At 46.4% G+C, this 22,701-nt stretch overlaps 1 protein-coding gene and 1 long non-coding RNA gene across 3 annotated transcripts; one reads left to right on the plus strand and one right to left on the minus strand.

Moving 5' to 3' along the window:
• The first annotated feature begins 24 nt into the window (after positions 1-24).
• On the plus strand, positions 25-1,927 carry LOC311429468 (ribosomal protein eL22-like 1). Its single transcript, XM_084540545.1, has 4 exons — positions 25-133; positions 223-315; positions 651-772; positions 1,675-1,927. Exons 1-4 carry the CDS (start codon positions 125-127, stop codon positions 1,817-1,819), a joined length of 369 nt encoding a protein of 122 aa, XP_084396671.1. The 5' UTR covers positions 25-124; the 3' UTR covers positions 1,820-1,927.
• A 266-nt stretch (positions 1,928-2,193) lies between these two features.
• Positions 2,194-6,389, minus strand: LOC311429469. Of its 2 annotated transcripts, none has more exons than XR_014688262.1 (5): positions 6,162-6,389; positions 4,523-4,579; positions 4,369-4,405; positions 3,596-3,671; positions 2,194-2,843 (listed from the first exon to the last, which is right to left on the minus strand). It is a non-coding gene; the product is annotated as an uncharacterized lncRNA (long non-coding RNA). The 2 variants fall into 2 exon arrangements; XR_014688263.1 differs by having other exon boundaries at positions 4,523-4,637; positions 6,162-6,339.
• Positions 6,390-22,701: the final 16,312 nt, after the last annotated feature.

Raw genomic sequence — 22,701 nt, forward strand, 5'->3', positions numbered from 1 at the left:
CATCCCCCGCCCGCGCAGGCGCGCCGTCCCGCGCTGCGTGCTACGTCACGACGTCGGGCCGGCTATAAAAGGAGGGAGCGGAAGCGGCGCCGGCCTTTCGGCGGCAGGCCGCGGCGGAGGCAGCATGGGGGCGGTGAGTGCAAGGGCTGGGGAGGGCTGCGGGCCGCGGCGTGCTCGATGAGGTCGGTACTGATTTGTTACTTATTTATTTATTGGTTTTAGCAAAAGGACAGGAAGGCGAAGAAGGCGACGTGGAAATTCTGCCTCGATTTGACCCACCCTGTCGAAGATGGGATCTTCGATTCCGGCAACTTTGTAAGTGGCGAAGGCCTCGGTCTGTGGGGCGGCCGGGCGGCGGCTGGGGAGCGGCGAAATTAACGATTCTTTAATTAATCGGCGGGGTTTGAGAGGATCCTGGGCTTATGCTTAGTTTATGGATACTTTTTTAACCTATTCGTGGATTTTAAATTGAATCCTTTCTTAATGTGGTTATTTTCACAGTGTGCAATTCAAAATATATAAAGTTTTACTGCATTGTAGACATTTATTATAGTCATTTTTAACGTTGCTCCATGGCTAGGGTCCCTTCCCTAGTTCATACCTAGGGTGCCATTCCCTAGTGTTCTACTTCTTCTCTGCTGTTGAAACAGGAACAGTTCCTAAAGGAGAAAGTTAAGGTCAATGGAAAAACAGGAAACTTGGGGAACACCGTTCACATTGAGCGTCTGAAGAACAAGATCACGGTGACATCTGAGAAGCAGTTTTCTAAAAGGTCTGCCTTCTGTTTGTGGGTTTTAAACACTGTTCTGTTGGATCTGACGCATTTTAAATGTGTACAGAGAAGGTGTTGGCTTAGATCTTCATAACACACCTTGATATTAGTGAGAGTTCAAACAGGTTTACAAGATCAGGTATTAAAAAACGTTTCTTAAAGCTCAGGACTTAACTGCAAATCAGTGCTTCTCTAATACAGACATACTGATACGGAGGGACTTTATATAGTTTGTTAAAAGTGTAATGAGGAAAGGCATGCTTTTAAGGTCATAGCTGAATTCATATCATGGGTGCCTGTTTATTAATTAATTAGCTGTGCTAAAATGGGTGGGGAGACACTGGATGCCCCAGTCTTAAAGGTGTTCAGGTTGGATGGGCTTTGGGCAGCCTGGGCTGGTGGGAGGGGCCCTGCCCGTGGCATAATGATTCTAAAAGGTTTGTGTACACGGTATGTGTTGTGGCAAGAGAAGCCCTAGAGTCAAATGAGGCCTTGATCTATTTAGTGTGCTAGGGCACGCAGCAGATCTCTACACCGATGTAGGCGTACAGTTCCCTCCCCACACTCCTGCTTCTCTTTTCTGATATCAACGTCCCAGTATTTGTTGTGTTAAACATGATTTAGAGCTACTTCTTAGTGCTCTGGAGTTAACTGGCCTTGAGTTACTTGGTCAAAATGCAAATAATAATAAGTTTTAATATATCACAAATGAAGATGTAGGTTTATTACCTATTACACGTGATAATTCTTGATTTCTTGATGTAATTAGTGTTGAGTCACTCCTTGAGAAATTCAGCATGTAAAAGTTGCATTGTCTTGATAGACCCTGTCTTGGGTGGAGTTCAAGTTGTAGTAGGGATTGCGAAATGACAGAGTTCTAACTTATAATTAATATTCCTAAGGTACCTGAAATACCTCACAAAGAAGTACCTCAAGAAGAACAATCTTCGTGACTGGCTTCGTGTGGTTGCATCTGACAAGGAGACATATGAGCTACGCTACTTCCAAATCAGTCAAGATGAAGAAGGATCAGAATCTGAGGAATGATGAAGCTTACCTTTATACTTACTACAGTGTACAAAAAAAATAGAACATCTATTTATGAGAACACTTAACTTATTGGTGAATAAAGAATTTGTACTCTGTTGGACAGAGTGTGGTTAGTTTTCAAGCCTTTTTCTTACATTGTAATTACGGGACAGCAGGGGAAATCATTTGATTTGCAGTTCTATTTTTATTGCCAGAAGTGAGGGCTATTCAGCATGGCATCCGTGAAAGTCCAGGTGGAAAAGCAGAACTGAGCCCTTCACCCAGTAAAACTGTAGGACATCTTCATTGTTTAATCATATTTGTACAAATCATGCTAGAGCTTTTTGTGAGTAAAAGTACCAGCTCTTTGTTTAACTTATGTGGAGTCGATGCAATGTTTAATAAAAGTATATTTTTAATTATTAAAAAAACTTAAATGTTTTAACAGAACAAGACTTTATTTCCATGTGATTTGTCCAACTCATTAATTGGCTGTGGTATTCCAATGACTAACCACAAGTAAAATGGGAGTATAACAAATATAAATCTAGCTAACAAATCTTGTAACTGACATGTAAGGACAGAGAGACGAATCTCATTAACCAGCACCTTCCTAAAACAAATATTAAAAGAACCAATGAAATGTGCTTTGATGTCAGTAAATGACCCCATTAAATCCATGTAGGTATTTCTACTTTGATGATCATGTATTTTATAGTTCTTGTATTTGAATTTGGGGACTATTTGTTTAATCCTAATATGTGTCTTGTTCTGCATTGGAACTAAGTCACTCCAGACATTAGGAATCGGGTCATAGGTTCATGTCATATAAAGAGAAACTTGATTATTTTCTACTACCAAAAAAAGTGCTTGTGAGCCTGCAGTTGCAATAATTATTGCATACATACTAATTTCTATGAAGCTGGAAGTAGGCTTGTGATAATGATAAATTGGGTTCCTGTGCAATGTTGAATTTACTCAAAGGCTGTTAGGAGGCAGCCAATTCCTTCGGATCAGCCAAGTAGACTGGGCTTTCAAACACCTGGAGGCAGAAACAGGGGTTTTAGGTAGAGTTAACTGTGGAATTAATAATGCCACGTTTGTGTAATGTAGAATAGGGATGCATATGGGCTGTAATTCTGAACTTTCTGCTTGAACAAGTTCGCTAGTTTAAGCTGAAGCCTGCCTACGGAATTAATTTCCTCGTGAACTTTTGATTATTCCAGCATTGTTTTTGCAGGCAAACCTTTAAGACAGCCTAGAGAGTTGCCAAAGCACAAAGCAATGCATTAACAGCCACATGACACCCTCTGGTGCTACCTAAATGTAAATGAAAAGTACAGAAAGGGGAGATAAATGTCGTCAAAGGCCTTGGGGTCTCGTTTGTCATTTTTCAATTTGCTTGAACAGCTGTTACTGAAATAGGGCCAAGGGAGATAAGAGGATACAGCAGCTGAACCACAGCTACTGGGGGAATCACTGCTTCGTTGTTTTTTTCTCTTAATTTTTCTGTTTTAGAAGCAGCAGAAGTAAGGGAGCAGGGTATATAACTGGCTGCAGTGCTAATTATTTCATTGCTCATGCATGTCAAGCTTTACTTCAGTGGAAACACCTGAAGAAAACACCTGAAGTCCTGCCCCGATCTAGGGAACTGGACCAAACCAGAGTGCTGCTTTGGAATTTTTTTTTTTTTTTTTTCCTGGAAGATCATTTAAGGTCAGAGAAAATGCCACAGGCAGGCAGCAAGCGTGTCACCTGGGCTGTCTGCTGCTGACATTTGAGCACAAAGCTTACCTTGCCAGCACCGATGGCTGTTCCAGGTGCTGAGCCTGCAGACTGCCAACTTCCAGGCACTGTTCTCTCAAGGCTTCTGTGTCAAATAAACGTAGACTTAAACTGGAGGAGTCTAGAATTGTGTTTATCACTGCCCTTTAAACAGGTACTGCTCTTCTTCCTGCAAAGCAAATAGCCGTGAACCACTTCACATTAGGCACGGAATCCTCTCTGTTGATTTTAAAGCACCTGAAGGTGGCCATGTGCTTGCTTTACTGGAAACCGAAAAAGCTGCTCATGCTTTTTAAAAGTGATTATAGGATTGGAAGCTGACACTGCATTGAATAAGCAGCATTGTTTTTTTATAGTCAAGCTGCAAGTAGTTGAGAAAAATAAAACACAACCACGGTCTGTTTTCTTTGCTGCACTAAGTTAGTTAAGCAACAAATACCGTGACTAACAATTGTATTTCAAAATACATCTCCACCTGTTTTTTCAGAGTTGTGCTTTTATGTGACAGTACACCCTTTAAAGTGGGCTGACACAACAAAACTGTGCAGATTAAATGTAACAACCACAAACAAAATCAAAGCTAATAGGATCATGCTGCCTTGTTATCTTTCCGTCCTTTTAAAGCAGTGTGTAGTTACATTGCCCAACAGGCACACGTTATCATTAGACAAAAGATAGGAAAACAACACCTGGGATTTGGAGCAGGACAATTTATTTCATGGCTAGCTTTTGAGAAAAAATGCCAAAGTGCTTGTGAGAGTTGTATTAGTCACTGAGCTTACCTGCAGTGAGGATGGAGTCCAGGAATTCCTTTTCTTCCTTGGGGTTTCATGGGGAAAAAAAATAAAATAATAATAATGAAAAAATCTGAATTGCATAGACAAGAAGACAACCTTAGAAAAACCTGGAAATTGATTATTTTTTTCATAATTTCACCTGTTCCACAGCTGAAGAGGCCAGGTATGATGCAGGTGGCAGGCCAGGAAGCAGAGCCTGTTGTTGTTCACATAAGGAAGCTCATTAAAATAATCCAGATTAGAATCACGTTTAGCTTTAAGAAAATAAAAAGTACAATTAAAAAAAAATCCACATTTTAGTGTCTGTCCCCTGACAGCACCCAAGTTGCCGAGCATGGCAGCTCTGCTGTGCTGGCTCAGTGGCCAGGGAGCTGCCAGGTGTTGTCTCCAGCTGGACCCTTCTGCTAAATTGCTAATTCTGTTCTTTGTGGTGAGAGGGAGAGGATCCCGAGCAGCTTGAAAAGCCCTCAGCCTGCAGCTTGGGAGTGCAATTGCACTGTAAGTCTTAAATGGCTTTAATTTAGATGAAATTATACATATGTTATGTGTGTAATTTTCACCTCCGTTCCTTCAAGATGTTTCCCCCTTTCATTTCTTAAAAAACATTTCTGCTGGGCTCTTCCAAATAAAATTGTTTTAGGAGAGACCTCCTGCACGTAGAAAATTTTAATGTTTGGCAAATAAAAAAAATGAAGTGGAGATTTCTAAGAGAAAGAGCTGCTGACAGAGCAGCAGTAGCAGCTCCACATAAGCTATTTATATATGAGCATATATATATATATATATATATATATTTTTCTGCAGTATTATCTCTAGTGCAGCAAAACTCTCATTGAGTTCCATTAAAAAAAAAAGAAAAAAAGAAAAAAAAAAAAAAGAGAAAGAAATGATCACCAAACTTAACTATCACTAGTAAGAGTTATTTCTAAATGTCCTTGCATCCTGCATGCTTTCTGCCCACTTGCCCTTTTGGCCCATCAGAAATTATCCTTAATCATACACCCCCAAGTAATAAGGTCAGAAATGGAGGTAACTAATAGCAGGAAATGTCTGGAAATGTGCTGGGGCACTACTGCGTATGGTAGAGCCAGCATTTGGCAGGTACTAAGGGTGGCACAGACTCAGCACATTCACATAACATCAACGAAAAGTAATTAGAAACAGAGAGGCCCATGGAAAAACAAATAATAATAGCTTCAATGTACCCAGCGGCAGGAAATGAGCCTCGGTGGAGGGGGTGATCTGATTACACCGAATATAGACAAAAACACGGATAAAATGTTTCTTTTTAAAGACCAAAACAAAAGGAAGAAATCTCATCGGGCAGATCAGACGGGCCGAAAGCCTCCTCGTGCTGCCGCATTGGGTTTCCTCTGGCAGCCCTGGGCTCTGCCCTCACAGCAGCACACAAATACGAGCTGGAGGAGCCCTCACCCCCCAGAAGGGATGGTTTTACAGCAGGTGCCCAGGCACAGCGCCCTGCATTCTGTGGTAGAGGGAACTGGGGACCACCAGGGAAGTGATGCTGAGTATCTGCTGCCTTTGGAGACCACTTCCACATTCCCTCTGTCCCTATTGATACAGCTTCCCAGCACATGCTTCCCCCAGGACATGCACATTTTGGGCAGGATGCTTGCACAAAGCCACTTTTAGGCTTGTGCTGGCACTGTAGCTGATACCTGAGCCCTAGCTCCTGTTAGAGCTGCTCCTTGAGAGCTGCAGAGCACAAAGCAGGAGTGAGAGGAGTAATAAAGGGGGCAAAAGTATCAGAAACTTACCCTGAAACAGCCCCAAGGCAGGTGACACCCCCAGACAGCAGGTGGGATGCTGCCACCAGGTCCCCTCCAGCCTTAAATCTGCACCAGTGCCTCTTGGCCCCTGAATCCCTGTGCTCTGGGGACTCCTAAACTCACAAAGCACTGACGAGCTACCAGCTGGGAAGGATTTGCAGTTGCTGCCCCTCCAAGCTGCATCTAAATAAGCAATTAGGAGAGAAATGCTTTAATACTCTGTTAACAAATCTTTTTCTATTAAGTAGTTGAACTTGGCAAGACAGCTTAAACACCCCCTCCCCACAACAGCAAGCACCAAGCGTGATACATGTCTCAGCTGTGTTACAGTGCTCTTGCCATTATGTTAGGGATTTGGTGGTGGTTTTAAATGGGATCATGTTGTTGTTTTGTTTGTTTTTGTTTTTTCTCATGGCACACTGGGGCACTGAGAAGCTCCATTGCCCCCGCACACTTTTGGGATGCTCCCAGCCACCCCTCCTGGTGCCAAAGCCAACAACAGCATCAGCTGGGACAGGGTGAGGAAAGGCAGCACTGAACAATACCAACAAAGTGTGCCAATTTTGGAACTGGGAGCAGGTGGCTGAAATCCTTTGTTTTGAAGGCCAAGGCGCTCTTTGCCAGCCTGCAGCCCCTGCCTGCCCCTCTCGGCCAGCACAGATAAGGGGGTGCTCAGAAGTCCCTGTTCCCAGCTCTGTAACATTTTCCTGCAAAAATGTATTCACCAGCCCTCCTCCTTCCAGCTCGTTCAGAAAATATTTACACTGCTGGCAGGCAGCGAGCTCAAAGATAGCAATGGTTTTTGCTGACGCAGTGGGCCGGGAGCTGCAGAGCTCCCAGGCCTTTCCCTGTCACCCACTCCCCATCCCAGCCTGGGGTGCTGGGACCCTGGGGAGGGCACGAGCCCCCCGTGGCACCTGGCTTTGGACATGGCATGGGGCTGGCAGAAATGGGCAGAGCTGTGGGTGCTTGGAAAGGGCTGGCAGAAAGGGGATGGTCAGCCCAAAGCAGGAGGGAGCTGCCACCAGCACACTGCAGGCCCCGCCATTTCCTACACCTCAAGGTGTGGGATTGGAGGCACTGATAGAGGCAGGGAGCAAGTCCTGTTTTCTCTGGGTAGTCTCAGGAATGGGGATGCTGCTGTAGAGCACAGCAGGGACTGCTGACCCTCCAGAGGCACAGCACGCTGCCCTCTGCATCAGAGCTGGGCTCGCCACAAGAAAGCTCTTCACAAGCTGTGCTGCCAAGGCACAGTGCTCAAGAGCCACAGAAGGGCACCAAAATTCATGATATTGGCTTAAAAACCATTGAACATTGAAATATTTTTCACTCCTCCACAGCTTAAGGAGTAGTATTTCCCAGCTCTTCTTGGCAGGAGAGATAGAAATGAATTCAGTTTTTAAACCCAGGCGGCAGTTTCAGGAAACCATGTCGTTCCAAGGGCTTTAAGCAAAACACATGGTAAAAAAACTGTGTTGGGCTCTACCCAGGGTCTTGGACCCCAGGACCCCCTAAACAGGGTCAGGATCAGCAGGAAGCACATCGGCCATACCCACAGGCTGGCAGCAGCCCCTGCTTAGGGTGTTCCCAAGCCAGGGTTGGTATCTGTGTGTTTAACACGCTAAATTCCTTTCCTACCATACATATGTCCAATTATTTCTCCAAACATCAGTTATTGCCAGGCTTGCAGTTCTTAAAAAGCAGGCGCATATCTGCAAAGCCAGCAGAAGATGGAGCCAAATTAACCCGCTATGCCATGGGAAGATCAGTGCTGCTCTCCTGCGGGTCGCATCTGCCTGGGCAAAGCCAGCCCTGGCTGCACCCCTGTGCTTCTTGAACCCCACCCATGGGGCAGAACAGCAAGCTCTGGGTCGGGCCCTGACACCCTTGTGAGTGGGGAGAAGAATAACGATGTTTTTCTGAAATATTGGTGCCTTCAAGTAGTCTGGAGCCTCATTGTGGACTGAGGGGATGCACAGAAGCTAAAAGAAATCCCGTGGAAGTGATGGCATAACACCATCAGCTGCTCTGAAAACCCATGCTGGAAAGCTCTAGGGGGCTCTGTTTTTCCCCCCACAAACACAATAAAGAGGCACAAAGCAGCCGATGTTTTTGCAGGTGCGGAATTATCTGTTGAGGAAGCAAGCTGCAGGATTTGTGGTGTAAAGCTGCAGCTTCTGTGCTCACCTGGGGCAGGGAGCCTGCTTCTCCGTGTGACTGAAAAATCAATAAAACCCGTGAAATCAGAAGCCAAGCAAAAACCAGAAAAACTAACAACAACAACAAAAACCAGCTTTTGTTCCAGAAGAGCTCATAATGAGAGCCCTCCCTGAGCAAACACTGGCCCTGGGGTAGCATCAGATTGACATGGGATGGGTGAGCAGCACACCTGAGGAGATGCAGTGGGCAATCCTTGCAAGGCAGAGCACTGAGTTAAGTCACGGCTTTCCCTGATATTTGGGAGAGCTCTGTGGTTTATCTTTTAATGTGAAATTCATAGCAGGAGGGTTTATCTGGCTTGGAGGCAGGGGTTAAGCAGTGCTGCACTCATTTTTCACAAAACTTCCCCGGGGGGTTGACAACGTATCTGATGCACTTCTCATGTCGGGCTGTGATAAAGGCAGAGCTTGCTTCCGACATGTGAAGCGAGCAGCAAGCTCTGTCCCTGCTGCACTGGGAGGGGATCAGGTCTTGCCTCAGAGAGCTGCAGCCGTGCCCTGCCCAGGACCCCCAGCTGCAGGCAGGACATGACCCAAACCCTCAGCCCCCTGGGCAGGTGGTGCAGGCTCAGTCCCAGCAGCAGCTCAATCCCAGGACACCTCATCCTCGTGTGTGTTGGTACCCAGCTGCACCAAAGTGTTGTCCCAGGACATGCTGATAGAGAGGAGATGCTGATCAAGGCACTCAGGTCCATCTGGGAGCCATTGCTCTCATATTCTGCCAGCAGATCTGCCAAAAAATTGTGGGCTTGAAACATCCAGGTGCAATCAGAGATCAGCCCAACCCATGCTAAGTGAAACCACAAAAAACAGAGGTTTGGGCAGTGGTGAAATGTCCCCTGTAATAACAGCATTGTTGTCACAGAGCTCCCTGAACTGGTCCAGAGCAACTACAACTAAATTGATTGTTCTCAGGTAACTGGTGGATTTGATGTCTCAGTAATAAAATAACAGGACTTGGGGGACCTAAATGTGCTCAGATCAACTCGACCAAGGGCCAGAGGGGAACCAGGTCATTGCTGGGCACCCACCATGGCATGGCTGTGCCAACTGCTCTGCTTCTTGCAGGCACAGCAGCTTGCTCAGCTTTTACACATCCCTTGTAACTGACTGCTCTGGGCTGCTTACTGTCAGGTAAAAAAGCAGGGAAAGGATCCAGGTCTCCAGCAAAGAACAATATGATGAACACCTTGCAAGTATCCCTGTGCAGTGTTGGGGGAAAACTCATTAAAAACAGTAAGGTGAATGCACAATTATGGAAAGCGTGACTTGCCCAGCTGGTGCAGGTTGGTCCAGCTGTGCACAATGTACTTTCTCAGCTGAGTGCTTTATCCATATCTGATTTACATTTCCCTGGGTATTTTTCTTAACTAACTCTAAGAATGAAGGCGTTGGTATGTGCAGGCACATCCACTTGTACTTTCATATTCCTCCTTTGCTATTATTTCTAAGGACGGGCATTGATGTCACCCTGTAGATATTATTCACAATACCCTGAGGCCCGAAAACTGAAGCTTAAATGCTTCAGGACCCAACTATTAAAGAGTCTGCACTTGGATTTTACTTCACTACAGAAAGATAAGCCGGCAGGATGCTCCAGCTCGCTTGCTGAAGTAGCTGCTCCAAAATACTGCCTCTATGGGACAGAGAGCACTAGCACAACCCAGCAGCAAATGATGGATCTCCAGGACCTCAAGCTGAGGAATTGTGTTGACAGGCAATTTCTTGGCTGATTAACCAAAATCAAAACCTTCCTTGGAAAATGTTTACATGAACCATTGAAGTTTCCTCCCATATCTGTTTTTCTGGGCAGTTTGTCTCACTGGTTAGAGATGAGCATTTTTTCCTAAAATTTTAAGTGCCCAGCAGACCTGGGAGCAGCTTCCTGTGGACGAGGAGGAGATGAGAGGAGTCTGGTGACCCAGAGAGGCTGTTAAAAGTCTTTCTGCATCCCAGGAGTCCTCCAGCCTCAAGCACCACACCAGAATAATGCACAGGAATTGTACATTGACTTTTACATTGAGCTGTGAAAGAGGTAAACACCAGCTCTTGTTTACTGCAGGGATATTTAAAATGTTGTGCTGAACATAAGTTCATGCCATTCTCCTCTGATCCTGAATCCAAGGGACCAGGACGAATGAAAGACGGCTGATAACCCAGCAAATTAAATTTCCTAATGACCCTTGTGCTTCTGTGCCTTCCCTCAAGGTCCCCAGCAGCACAACGTAGGTGGCTGCATTAACATGTACAAACAAATAGGCTCGGTGAATTAAAAAGCGTTGCCCTGATGAGGGAATATTTGCTCTAATTTGTTTTGCAGGCACTTAGCAAAAGCAGAACTGGAAGTAAAAAGGAGAGCACCCAGCCAAAGCAATATGAAAATGGAGTCTCTGGCAGCCCCTGAGATGCTCACTTTTAACGCAATTAGAGCACGGGGTGGATGACAAACCTGGGACCCGAAGTGGCCGAACTCCAGCTCTGTTTTTTTTGTTTGTTTGTTTGTTTTTTTTTTTTTTTTTTACACTTTGAAAGACATACTGGTGTGTCTGCACTCCTTATCTCTCCTTCCAGCTGGGGTGTGCCATGAAAAAGCACAGACCAAAGATGCTCGCCCTCGCTGCCAGCAGAACACTGCACCCCAGCACATCAGGGAGTTCACCTGTGGCCCCTAGGGGAACGTGGTGGTGGATCTTCAGCCAGCAGGGTCCCGACACCCTGCAAGGCACAGCCAGGCTGCCCCACTATTCCCAACCACCCCTACAGCCCTCTCCCTCCCTATTGCACCGCGATATCCCAGGAAGAGAGGGTCCCAGAGCAGCCTCCTTGCCAGCCACATGCCAGAGATATCTCCAGCACCTCCACCACCACCCAACGCTCACTGGAGTTAAATGAATTGCAAAAACACACTAAAAAGACAACATATGCAACAGTCTGGACATGCCAGACAGTGCCAGAGGAAGGAGAGCATCTTTAGCCCAGGCTCACCACCCCTGTGCCCGTGCCAGCCGTGCTGGTGGTTCAGGCCGCAGTGCTGAGCACAATCTGTTCCACAAGCGGCTGGAAAATATATTGCAGCTGTGATGGGAATGGATTTTGCTTTTCTTCTTCACCTACTGTGAAATATGAATCGAGACTTCATTAGCTATGAACTGCTGCAAATAATGTTGTTCTTTAAATATTCAGTAGTCTCCTGGCTCCAAAGGACCTTGGTTAACTAGACAGAGCAGAGGGTTTTTCATTTTTTAAAATGTCCTGGAAAGGATCATGAGAAATGACTTTTACAGTTTCTTTCAGAGGCTTTTTATTTCCATTTGCAGACTCTAAGTGGAGATGTGGAGAGCGAATCTGCTGTGGCATTGGGTACCAGACTCATGGAGTCCCAAGGAGGCCTACGGGGACCCACAGGGACGTGGGATGGGAGCAAGGCACACAACCCAGGGTCCAGGTAGACCCCAACTCTTCAACGTGCAGAACAATTTATTTTCAAGGGCTTTGAACAACAACTTGTACCATGGTTGGAGGAGCGACATTTCGCAGGTACCCAAAAGACAAGCTGCAATCCCCTTTCTTCTGGATTTTGATTGAAGTTTAGAGGCCAAACAGCTCCAGATGTTCAACCTCCCTCAACAGGCAAGAAGCCATGAGCTAAAAATTAGGAAGAAACCTGTGAGTTTGTCTTCAAAGCCATAAAGATCTCCAAAGCCATTAAAGATGCGATCTCCTCGGGCAAAAGAGGGACTTCCACCTCACCTGATTTTTTTGTCTGGCAAATCTTTGTCATGTGAAGAGCTGATAAAGTGTATGTGGCCATGTTTCACATCTCATGAAAAATCCTTAGGGTAGAAAAAAATGTCTTTTGGTAGAAAAAAATCACTTCTGCCTCCAAAAACTCTTTGAAACCAACTAATTACAAAGAAGCTTCAAGTTAACCCAGAAACAATTTGCATTTTGGTTTTTCATCTCTTTTCAAAAGGAAGATACCAACATAAGATGAATATTCATATCATTATGGGTATTTATTTCTGCTGGCATGGTACCTTCATGCCAATCTTTTGAAAATGGTAAATAAATCCCTGGTTGGAGAGCTTACCGTGAGGAAAGAGGGATCCTTAAGGAAAAGGTGACAGCAGAAAACAATAAAAACACCTTTTTTTTTTTTTTAACCTGACATTTTCCTGTGAGAAATCTCTTAAAGTGTGAACACAACTCAAGAAAGTCAGTCCCTGCTGAGAATCCATCCCACCCGTGCTGGAGCAGGCCATGGGCATCGCAGTGCTGCTCAGCTCCAGCTCTGCTGCCTCCCCTCTCTCTTGAACTGCCCTTCAGAGAGGCTTCCTTTTCCTTTTCCTTTTCCTTTTCCTTTTCCTTTTCCTTTTCCTTTTCCTTTTCCTTTTCCTTTTCCTTTTCCTTTTCCTTTTCCTTTTCCTTTTCCTTTTCCTTTTCCTTTTCCTTTTCCTTTTCCTTTTCCTTTTCCTTTTCCTTTCCCTTTCCCTTTCCCTTTCCCTTTCCCTTTCCCTTTCCCTTTCCCTTTCCCTTTCCCTTTCCCTTTCCCTTTCCCTTTCCCTTTCCCTTTCCCTTTCCCTTTCCCTTTCCCTTTCCCTTTCCCTTTCCCTTTCCCTTTCCCTTTCCCTTTCCCTTTCCCTTTCCCTTTCCCTTTCCCTTTCCCTTTCCCTTTCCCTTTCCCTTTCCCTTTCCCTTTCCCTTTCCCTTTCCCTTTCCCTTTCCCTTTCCCTTTCCCTTTCCCTTTTCACCACCACCAGGGCTGAGCCTGGGGTCCCACCACAACTCACCTTTGTGCATCCTGCCGGTCTGTGCACCTCCAGTAAGACAGGACCGGCATCTTTTAAACAAAACCCATCTCCCTCATACACATTCACAGCCAGCAGCCATGGCAGATGCTGCAGCCGCCCGTAGGCAGCGAAGGGGAGGTTTGGGCAGCAGCTTTGTGCCTGCAGGTGCCAGGCTGGTGGTGCCTCCTCCCGCTGGCTGGCCCCGCCGGAGGGGAATGATGGATTTTACAGCATCGCAGCCAGATCTGCAGTCACAGCTGACAGCGCGGGGGAAGGCCTTACTGCTGACTCTGTGTAAGCTTGGAGAGACTCATAGTAATTATCTTTCCTTAAGAAAATAGTTGAATTAATCCTTCTGCTAGGGTTGCAGTTAGTTTCCAGTCAACTGGGGCTTTCAGAAAGCAAATAAGGCAGCCTGGCGTGATTTTTCACAGCCATTCATAGCCAGGTTTTTCCAGCATCCCATCAGATTTTCGGAACAAAATAAACCAGCTCTCAGAAGCACTCAGTGGGTGCTGCTGGGTGCTGCAGAAAATGAGGCTGTTGTCTTGGTGCCTCAGAGGAAAGCAGAGGCTGTGCTAGGTTAACGCTAGGAGTCGATGGTCTCAGAGGTCTTCTCCGACCTAAATGATCCCACAATGCTGTGATCCTGTGATGTTGCATGGACTTAGCATGTTGGGGATGGATGGAATCATGGAACAGATGCCAAATGTGCTTTCCTAGGGTTTCAGTTGCATTTTCTTCTCTGAAATGATCCATTTATAGCTCCAAATTTGAAGTGATAAATCTGGGGAGAGAGCAGGAGAATCCAAAACTGGATGAAATTTCATGAGACGGTTCCTAAGCACCGTTGTGCTGCTGATGCCAACAAAACTCTGCTCTGAGTCTCAGGGAGAGACGTGCAGGCACTGCATTTTGCAGCACGCTGAAGGCAGACCTCAGGGCACAGCAAAGGTTGAGTGAGGGGGCTGGTGATGGAGATAATAAGGAAAACCCTAAACTATTCACATGGAAATGCTGTCTGTGAAAGGCTCTCACAAAAATCACTCAATTTTCTGCATTACAGCTTAGTGTAAATTAATGTAATCAGTGAGGATGAAGCAGAAATACAACCTGGAAGACCTCTTTAACCTCTGAATGCCAGGCTTATGTCAGCAATGCAGAGGGTTCTTCTTTGCAGCGGTTACACAGATAATTAAGTGGGTTAACTAATGGCTTGCCATGGATATACACACATAAACCCACATTTAGAAAGCAGTTTATTTATTTAGGCTTCTCTCTTTGCCACCATGTAATGGTGTTTCACCCATGGAGGGGGGAGAACCTGGGATCAGGGTCCAGATCAGGTCTTCGTGTATATTTAGCTCAAAGAGTAGAAGGCTGAGAAAAGATGTTGCTGCTGTTTATTAGTATATAAGGAAAAACAGCAGGAAAAGAAAATAATTAAGCTAGGAAGAACTAATGGGAATGAGCTGGCCATAAATAATTTAGGAAGGAAATGAGAAGAAGGCTCACACCATTAGAGAAAGGCTCCATAAAAACATCAATTCTTGCCTCCAATTAGTCTAGTCCATTTTGGACAAAGCTGGAGTGCCTGGGAGAGGCTATTCCAGCCCGAGATAACAGACACAGCACCTCTGTTTTGCAGGGAAATCTGCTGTTGGGAGGAGGCTCGGGTCTGCGGTAGCTGCTGGTTGTGGGCCCTGTCCCTGACCCTTTGATGTGATGCTGCGGGGGCCGGGCTTTCCTGCGGGGCTTACTGGGCTGAGGCTCCAAGGACAGCACTGCGAGAGAGGAGCCAAGCACGGTGATATCATGGAGAGATTCCCAAGCATTTAGCTACAAGGCTGATATCTGTGCTCAGGGGCTGCAGATAGATGCCGTGGATAAATGCCAGGAGAAGGAGAGTTTCAATTTTCCTTGCGCAGCTGCTGCTGATGAACAACTTTGCAGCTTGGTCTGTGCCGAGGGCTAGATCTGGACACAAAATCCTCGCATGGTTTCTGTCTGGTCTCAGCTTGAAGCCGGCTCACAGCAGGGCCGTGGCCCAGGGGCTGCACCCGGTGGCTGGAGGCAGGCACACAGGGGAGACAGAGGAAAGCCACACACCGCATCCTGATAGGGGCCAAAGAGTGCCAAAAATACTTGCCCAATCTCACCTCCCCACCCAGCCCAAGGTGCTGGATGTGCAGTGCATGCAGTGCCTGCAGCAGGACTTCCACCTCGGGGAAAGCTCTGCAGTACAGACCACCACACGGGCTCCTGTATTTCTCCATGCTACTGCAGGCATTAATTAATGTGCTCATGCAAAATATGCTGGAGAACTGTGTGAGAAGAGACTGTCAACCAAAACAGAAGAAAAGTAGGAGACGTCTCTAATTACACACATTTATTCAGACACTGTGCTCCTGGTCATGTCATTAACTGCACAGAGCTGCTCAAACTGCAGCCTGGTGTTCAGAGGTCTCAAACATCTCAGGTCTTCTCATGACAGAGCAACCTTGCAGCTCCTGCATCAATCTCACTTTCACCTTCCTCATCACCACCTCATGACAAGCCTCTTCTCATGGCTTGCAGCATCCTGCCAGATCCTTCTGGCTTCACATGTCACTGTCTGAGTACGTCTTCACACACTGCTCTTCACACACCGCTCTGCAGGTGGGAACGCAGTCCTGTGAGAGGGGACTGAGCACTGCCAGCCTCAGCTCCCTCCCCTTATTTCAAGAGAAACTTGAATTAAGGACCTGCTCCAGGTCTGGCTGCCTCAGCACCACATGGGAACCCATGCCATGCTACACGAAACCCAATTCTTAAATGTAGCAGTGGCATGTGGCTGATAAAATAACTGCTGGGAGCCCCCATGTAGCCCAGAATTACATGATCTGCATGGTTAGAGTCACAGATTTTCCTTTAGTGGCACCAAAATCAGTACCCCCCCCCCCCATCAATACTGAGGTGCAGTTGGCATCCAGAGGGAACAAAACAGAGGAAAATAATTGAAATAAAGCCATCACCCCCTTATCACCCTCTTATTTGTTAAATAATATATTCTTTTTTTTTTTTTTTTTTTTTTTTTTTTTTTTTTTTTAATTACTATTTTTCATGCAGAATATAAAAAAACCTGTGGAGCATCACAGCCTTAAGTAGTGACCTGACTGCCGAGAGCCACAGGGCAGCCTCTGCTTCTGTTCCCCCCAGAGCCAGAGACCAAAGTGTGGGCAGAAAGCTGCTGGCACTTGGTGAGTGAATGCAGTCTGTGGTTATTTCAGCCAGCAGAATTATAATCCTCTTAACGACTGATCCAAAATAGGTTACCACCTTTGGGGAGAGGAAAAAAAAAAATCATTCTGGTTCTGGGGTTGCTCCCGGCCGCTCCCCAGCTTCGCTCTGCCTTCCAAAATGTTGAGGTGTGTTGGCAATGCATGGCTGTGAGGGCTCAGCCTGGAGATAACTGAGGCAGGAGATAAATACATGTGGTGGCTGTCGGTCCCTGCCAGCCGGGGCACCTCGGGACATCACATCTCTCCGTGTAAAATATCACTGCAATCTCTGAGATCTGCGGCTTAATGCAACAACCTCCCTCCCGAGCACAGCTCGGGCAGATGCACAGCATGTAAATGGATTTTGGAGGCTGAACCAGCTACCCGGGCAGCACAAGGGAAAGCCCACAGCTTCCCCCAGTGCCACAGGCAGGTTTCTCCTGGCTGGAGAGGAAGACGGGATGCTGGAGGTGCATGAGGAGCATCTGCCATGCAGTGTGCATGTCCCCCCTGCCTGCCTCATGGTGCATGTGGGGTATTTCAGCAGCACAGCATTTCTTCTGACATGAGAAGAGCCCAGAGCCAGGCCCCGTGCCCCCCAGAGCCAGCCTGTGCACAAAATATGGGGCTTTGCCCCAGCCTTGGGCTTGAAATGGCTCATCGGGCTTAAGGCCACAGGATTGCCTGGAGCTGTAAGGTAAGAAAAACTGTCTTAGACAGGCTGAAAATATCAGAACTGAGTTGTCTGAATATGTTAAATACATTAGCTAATTATATCACACAGTGCAGCAATAAAATGTTTTAAATGCAATCTATAAGGCAGCGTGCTAGTCTGGATTCCCAGTGCAACACGTCTTTTTCAGTCTCAGAACAAAACCTTTCTACAACAGACATCGGCACCAGCACACAGCTAGGACTAAAACCTCTGCTAAGGGCCTCCTGTATCTATCCCACGACCACCCTCTGGTGCCTGCAATTTAACAGGGCCCATCACGGCACGGGACTGATGGGTTTCATTTCTGCCTTCAGCCGGATGCCTTCGCAGAATTACAAATATGTTCCTCCTCGTGCTCTGCATTTCCATTTTGAGCTCAAACCAACTTGTCTGTACCAAAAAGGAAAGGCATTTTAGATCCTCACCATGCAAACGGAGCTCGCTTTGCCAAAAGGGAGCTTTTAACATGGGCTGCAGGGAGATTGTCACCACAGACTCCGCTTTGCAGAGTCCCGCAGGAGCTTCAAGCAGTCACAAAGGGGTCAGGCATGAAATGAGAAAGGAAACCTGAACGCTGCCAATATCCTGAGAGGGAATGAAAGGAGTAAAGTTCACTGGAGAGGATGGAGAGATACATCCCTTGTAAAAAAATGAAGCAAGGAGCAGACACTCACTGACAGGGAGTACAGAGCAGAGACACACAAACCCTGTTTGGAGCCAGGTTGGTGTACCAAATTAAAGAAAATTAAAAAAAAAATCACTTCTGAGTGCAAACAGCTCACTCAGCTACAGACACCTGGATGAGGTCAGCATCAGCTCTGCCCCCCCTGTTGTTTTTTTCTCTAATAAACCTGTTTTCTGAGCGCTGCGGTGCTGGTGCTCTGCTGGCAGCCCACGCGCCCCAGCTCCGAGGGGCTACTTGCTGGCTGGTTCTTCACAGTCCCTTTGCGAGTTTAATTAAAGCTTTCCATTTTTTGATGCGAGTAACGGAGCTGCTAATTAACTGCCAAAAATTATAGCAAGGAGCCAACATCTGCTGTGCAGCTACCTGGGTGCTCAGCAGCTTCACAGGGTGATTTCAGCAGGGGGGAGCCGCAGTGGGGTTGTGGGAAGGGTGGAAAAAAAATCCAGCCACTGTTGGAAACACTAGCGGCTTGGGGGGCAAACCTGGTTCTCTAGGCTGGATTTCACAGGAGGGAATGCAATATAAGTGCATATATTGGATAATTGGATAATCCACATATATAATAATTGGATATCCCAAATAGAGAGCCACCCAAAACACCAAGCACTATCTGCTCTTTGCAGCCTCTCTGAATGGAGGCACTTCCATTTTTTCTGGTTCCACCGTAACTTTGTTTCTTAAAGATGAATAAAGAAAAAAACAGCATCTGATGCTCTCACGTTTTGTGGGGGCCGAAGCCCTGGTACTAGAAGGGCATTTCAGGGTGAGCTGCAGCCAGGCTGGGGGAGGCTTTTAATTAAGCCATGTCCCCAGAAGACCAATTTTGATGAAATGCCAGAAGCTGGAGCATGAGATACTGAAGCAAATGATTCAGGAGAGGTGTGTGCAGTGTAACCTGTGGCATTACTCAACTTCTGGAGCAAAAGCAAGCCTTGTCCTACGCGAGGCTCAGCTGAGCACTGTAAATGTGCTGCTCAGCTATCGTCAGCTGTTGTTGCAGGGCTGTGTTGTTTGTGCTTTGCCCACTAAGTGGAGCTGGGGACTCTCCCATGCTTCCCCTCCTGTGCACGCCGTGGATTTTCCTCCCAGGACGAAGTGGCAGAGCCATCGGGAGGCTCCCAGCCTTGGGGACCTGGCAGTGGAGACCTGGATATGGGTGCTGAGGCCAGGCACCACGGGGAGGCGAGGGTGATGGCATGTCTCTTGCTTCCCATCACCACATGAAGGACATCAGTTTGGGCTATTTCCCTCTTTCTGAGCAGAGGACGTGTTTCTGAACATGATCCATTTAGCCCTGTGCCTGTGAATATCTTTGCTTTTGGAGGGTGAGGAGTGCCAGAGTTTCCTGCTTTAACACTTTCGTGCTTTAGCTTTATTCATAAATTCCATTAAAAAAAAATAAAAAAAATCTACAAGTACTGAAATAAATGTCTATGAACACAAGCACTTTTGCAGGCACAATCACAGAACCTCCTCATAACTTGATCCTTTGTTTTTTGTTTTACCTCTTTAATACAAACCACCTAAAACTATGTATGGTACGATACAGCAGGTCAGTTAGCAAAGCAGTCCTATTATCTGCCACAAAGATCAATTCAACCATTAAGAGAGACTATTTGCTTCGCTAGAGGACATCAAACACCTGGACAGGCTCACAGATTCCTGGTGAGACCTCCCCGTGAGGCGGGGAGAGCAGCTCCCTTAATTCACCACCATGCGCTCACCACCACCCTCCTGCTGCCAAAGACCACGTCACAGACAACCTCAGAGGAGGGCAGAGCACGTCCCTGGAGAAAAGAGAGGACATGGAGATCAACCAGGATAAAATTACAGCTTTACAAAATTCATTGCATTATCCTGCAATGGAAAGATAATTAGGAAATTGTTTTTTAGGCTAATGATTCATATCTAGCTGGGCAGGAGCTATGTCACGAACAGGACTTTAATTTAACCTAATAGTGCAGTACCCAGACGTGGTTTGCAATATTTCTGTGCCCAGGAATCAGATACTCCCTGTGTGATGGCACTCCCCTGCCACCCCTCTCCCTAAATCACCGTCTCAGACAAGGGCACTTGGGAATTACCTGCGCAGCGTGGATGGTGTTTAATTGTCCCTAACGCTGTTTGCAGTGAGGCAGGTTCAAACTGAGGTAGCTGGGACAGAAAAATTATTTTCCATGAACTGGATTAGAATTCTTTAAGACTCATTTTGCTACGGTATGATCATCTAATGGATGAGTCTGGATGAAATCTGTAAAACCACTGAAATCTTATGCTGGGATAAGGGCTGGTACACACGGTGCCCCCACAGGGAACTCCATATTGGCTCCAAAACATCTTCCAATGTTGCTTTGGATGTTGGAGTTTCTTGCTGAATGTCCCCTTTATGGCAGTCAAGCTTGTTGGACAACATCAAGCATTTATTTTCAATTACAACAAGCCTTGCCCTATATTAAAGGGAATTATTACATTCTAGTTATGTCAGCACATTGATGGTGTTGGCTGAAATAATCATTTGTAAAACAAATGTATTTATGCAGCATACATGTCTTATGGTTACCCTGCAGGGATTTTCTTTACACACAAAATGTTTGGTTGGCAAAAATTTACAATTCCTCATGGAAATATTGTTCATGGAAATCATACGTTTGCCATGTGACAAGACAGAGATACGTTACCTCTTGCTGCTTGTCAATATGTGGATGAAGAGCACACGGAGTAAACAGCTGTAGTTTCTCAGCCTATGAATCAAAATGCACTTGTTTTTCAGTGATCACTATGCAGTTTTTTTTGGCAAACGATGTATTCTGTTTAACATGCAATGAATTTAATGAATGTAATGAATTTAGAAGCATTTAACGAACTCAAGATTTCACCTTTTTCCCTTCTTTTGCTTCCCAGACTTTAGAAATGCTCAGGATCATTTCCAGACTTATAACAGAGGATTCTTCGTCAATAGTGGTCTGGACCAACACACAGGGCATGAGCAGTGCCTCCAAGGGTAGCCAGACCCTTGCAAAACAAGTCCATCCTAGAACACAATAGACATCTGCCAAATGTTATGGGCTTAACTAAAATGAGAAATCTCCTTATAGCCCGTTCCTTTTAATCTACAGAACGGAAAAGGGGAGAAGGTTTATATAATGGAAAATTTGCTGATATATTGAAACATATTGTCGTTATTGCTTTATTGCCAGTTATCACATGGCTCTTATCAGCACTTCCCCTTAGTAAATGAATCAACTCTTCCTCGACACAGCCCTGGGATGGGAGCGCAGAGCCACGGGCAGGGCAGGGGAAGCCCGTCCTGCTGGGAACCTGCCAGCGGGGATGCAGCACTGCCCTTAGTAAAAACCTTAAAAATCAACACTGCCCTTAATAAATACCTTAATAAATACTGGTGAGAGAGTCAGGGCATATAAACATGCCGCTTCTGCTGGCGGGCTGCATTTGGGTGAGTGTAGGGAAGAAACATTTACGTGCACTTCAGGGGATGCTCGTGGTTAAATCATCACACAGCACACACAGAGCAACACAACGTGGGCTAAACTCCCACTGGGAACCCAGGCCTGTGCCAGGTGGCCAAAAAGTCCCTTCGCTGCCCCCCTTCCCTGGCTGCTTGCAGGCAGGCTGGCGGTACCTCTCCTGTAGACACAGTTTCTATAGCAACCTCACTTTTACCACATAAGAGGATCCACCAGATTAAAACAGCCGCCTTCAGGTAATTAAAATACATGAAATTTCTCTCTTATTTACATTTCTGCCAGCGAGGAGCCACAATACCCGATTCAAACCAGGATGCTGAGGGTCTCTGAGAGCGAGCAAACAAGGAATAAAGCTGTCAGTGTTTGCCCAGCACAAAGTGGGGGCTTGTCTGTGGCCGCAGGCCTCGCGCACAAAACGCCTCCCAGTTCGGTGCATGCAGCGCAGAGAAGGGCAAGCTGGGCAAGCTGGGATTTGCATCCAGAGCTGGTGCCAGAGGGCTGGCGTGAATGGCCTGGTTTATTTTCTAGAGAGGCAGCTTTCAAGAGAAGACATAATGCACTGGGTAAGAGCCTTACCCCCGGCGTCCCCCTCAGCATGACACCCAGGGGAGGATTCCCAGGTGACCGCAGCCGGACACTGGTTGGCACCTCAGCCAAAGTGGGAAAGCCCTTCTGCAATTAAATATGTCCTTGGTGCGTTTTAGAATCTTTCTTTCTAATTAATGCACAAATAGAGTGGCTGCTGGGGGAAGCATTCTTGTTTGGAAATATTGGGAATATTAAATCCAATGTTGTTGTTAACCGTGTGCCTGATTGCACCACTTCTTGTCTGCTACATACACATTCAGTCTTACTATATACCAGGCAACTTCTTTATTCCTGTTGTGAGATGCAGTGTTCCAGCAGCAGTTTTAGCATTTATTCTCCAACATCTGGTGATCTACCACCACACAAACCCATGGCAGATAAAGCAAAAGAGCATTTAGATGCAGATATGGCTGTGCTGACCCTTTTCTCTGAGCTCGTAGCAGTTTCCCATGGAGCAGCCAAGCAGAGCAGCCCACCCCTCAGAGGTGAGACTTGATCCATGAAAACCGACCACACAGAGCCACATTGCAAGCTTCTTTGCCAGACTTTATAGCTGCAAACCTTTTTCTAAAGCTAGCAATGAGCAAACCTCCATTATCTGGCATTAAACACCATGGCCAACTAGGTGTGATGTGGAACAGCAATTAAAACCTGGGCACACAGGAGACAGATAGGGATGGTGAGGTGCCACCAAAAGCATGCCAGCCCCTGGAAGCCCAGCTTGGTCCCTGGACAGTGCTGCCCCAGGGTCCCAGTGTAAATAGCCAGTGGAGCCCATGTCTGACA

This window comes from Aythya ferina, assembly GCF_964211825.1.
Source record: "Aythya ferina genome assembly, contig: HAP1_SCAFFOLD_1193, whole genome shotgun sequence".
In the NCBI taxonomy this organism is placed as follows: Eukaryota; Metazoa; Chordata; class Aves; order Anseriformes; family Anatidae; genus Aythya; species Aythya ferina.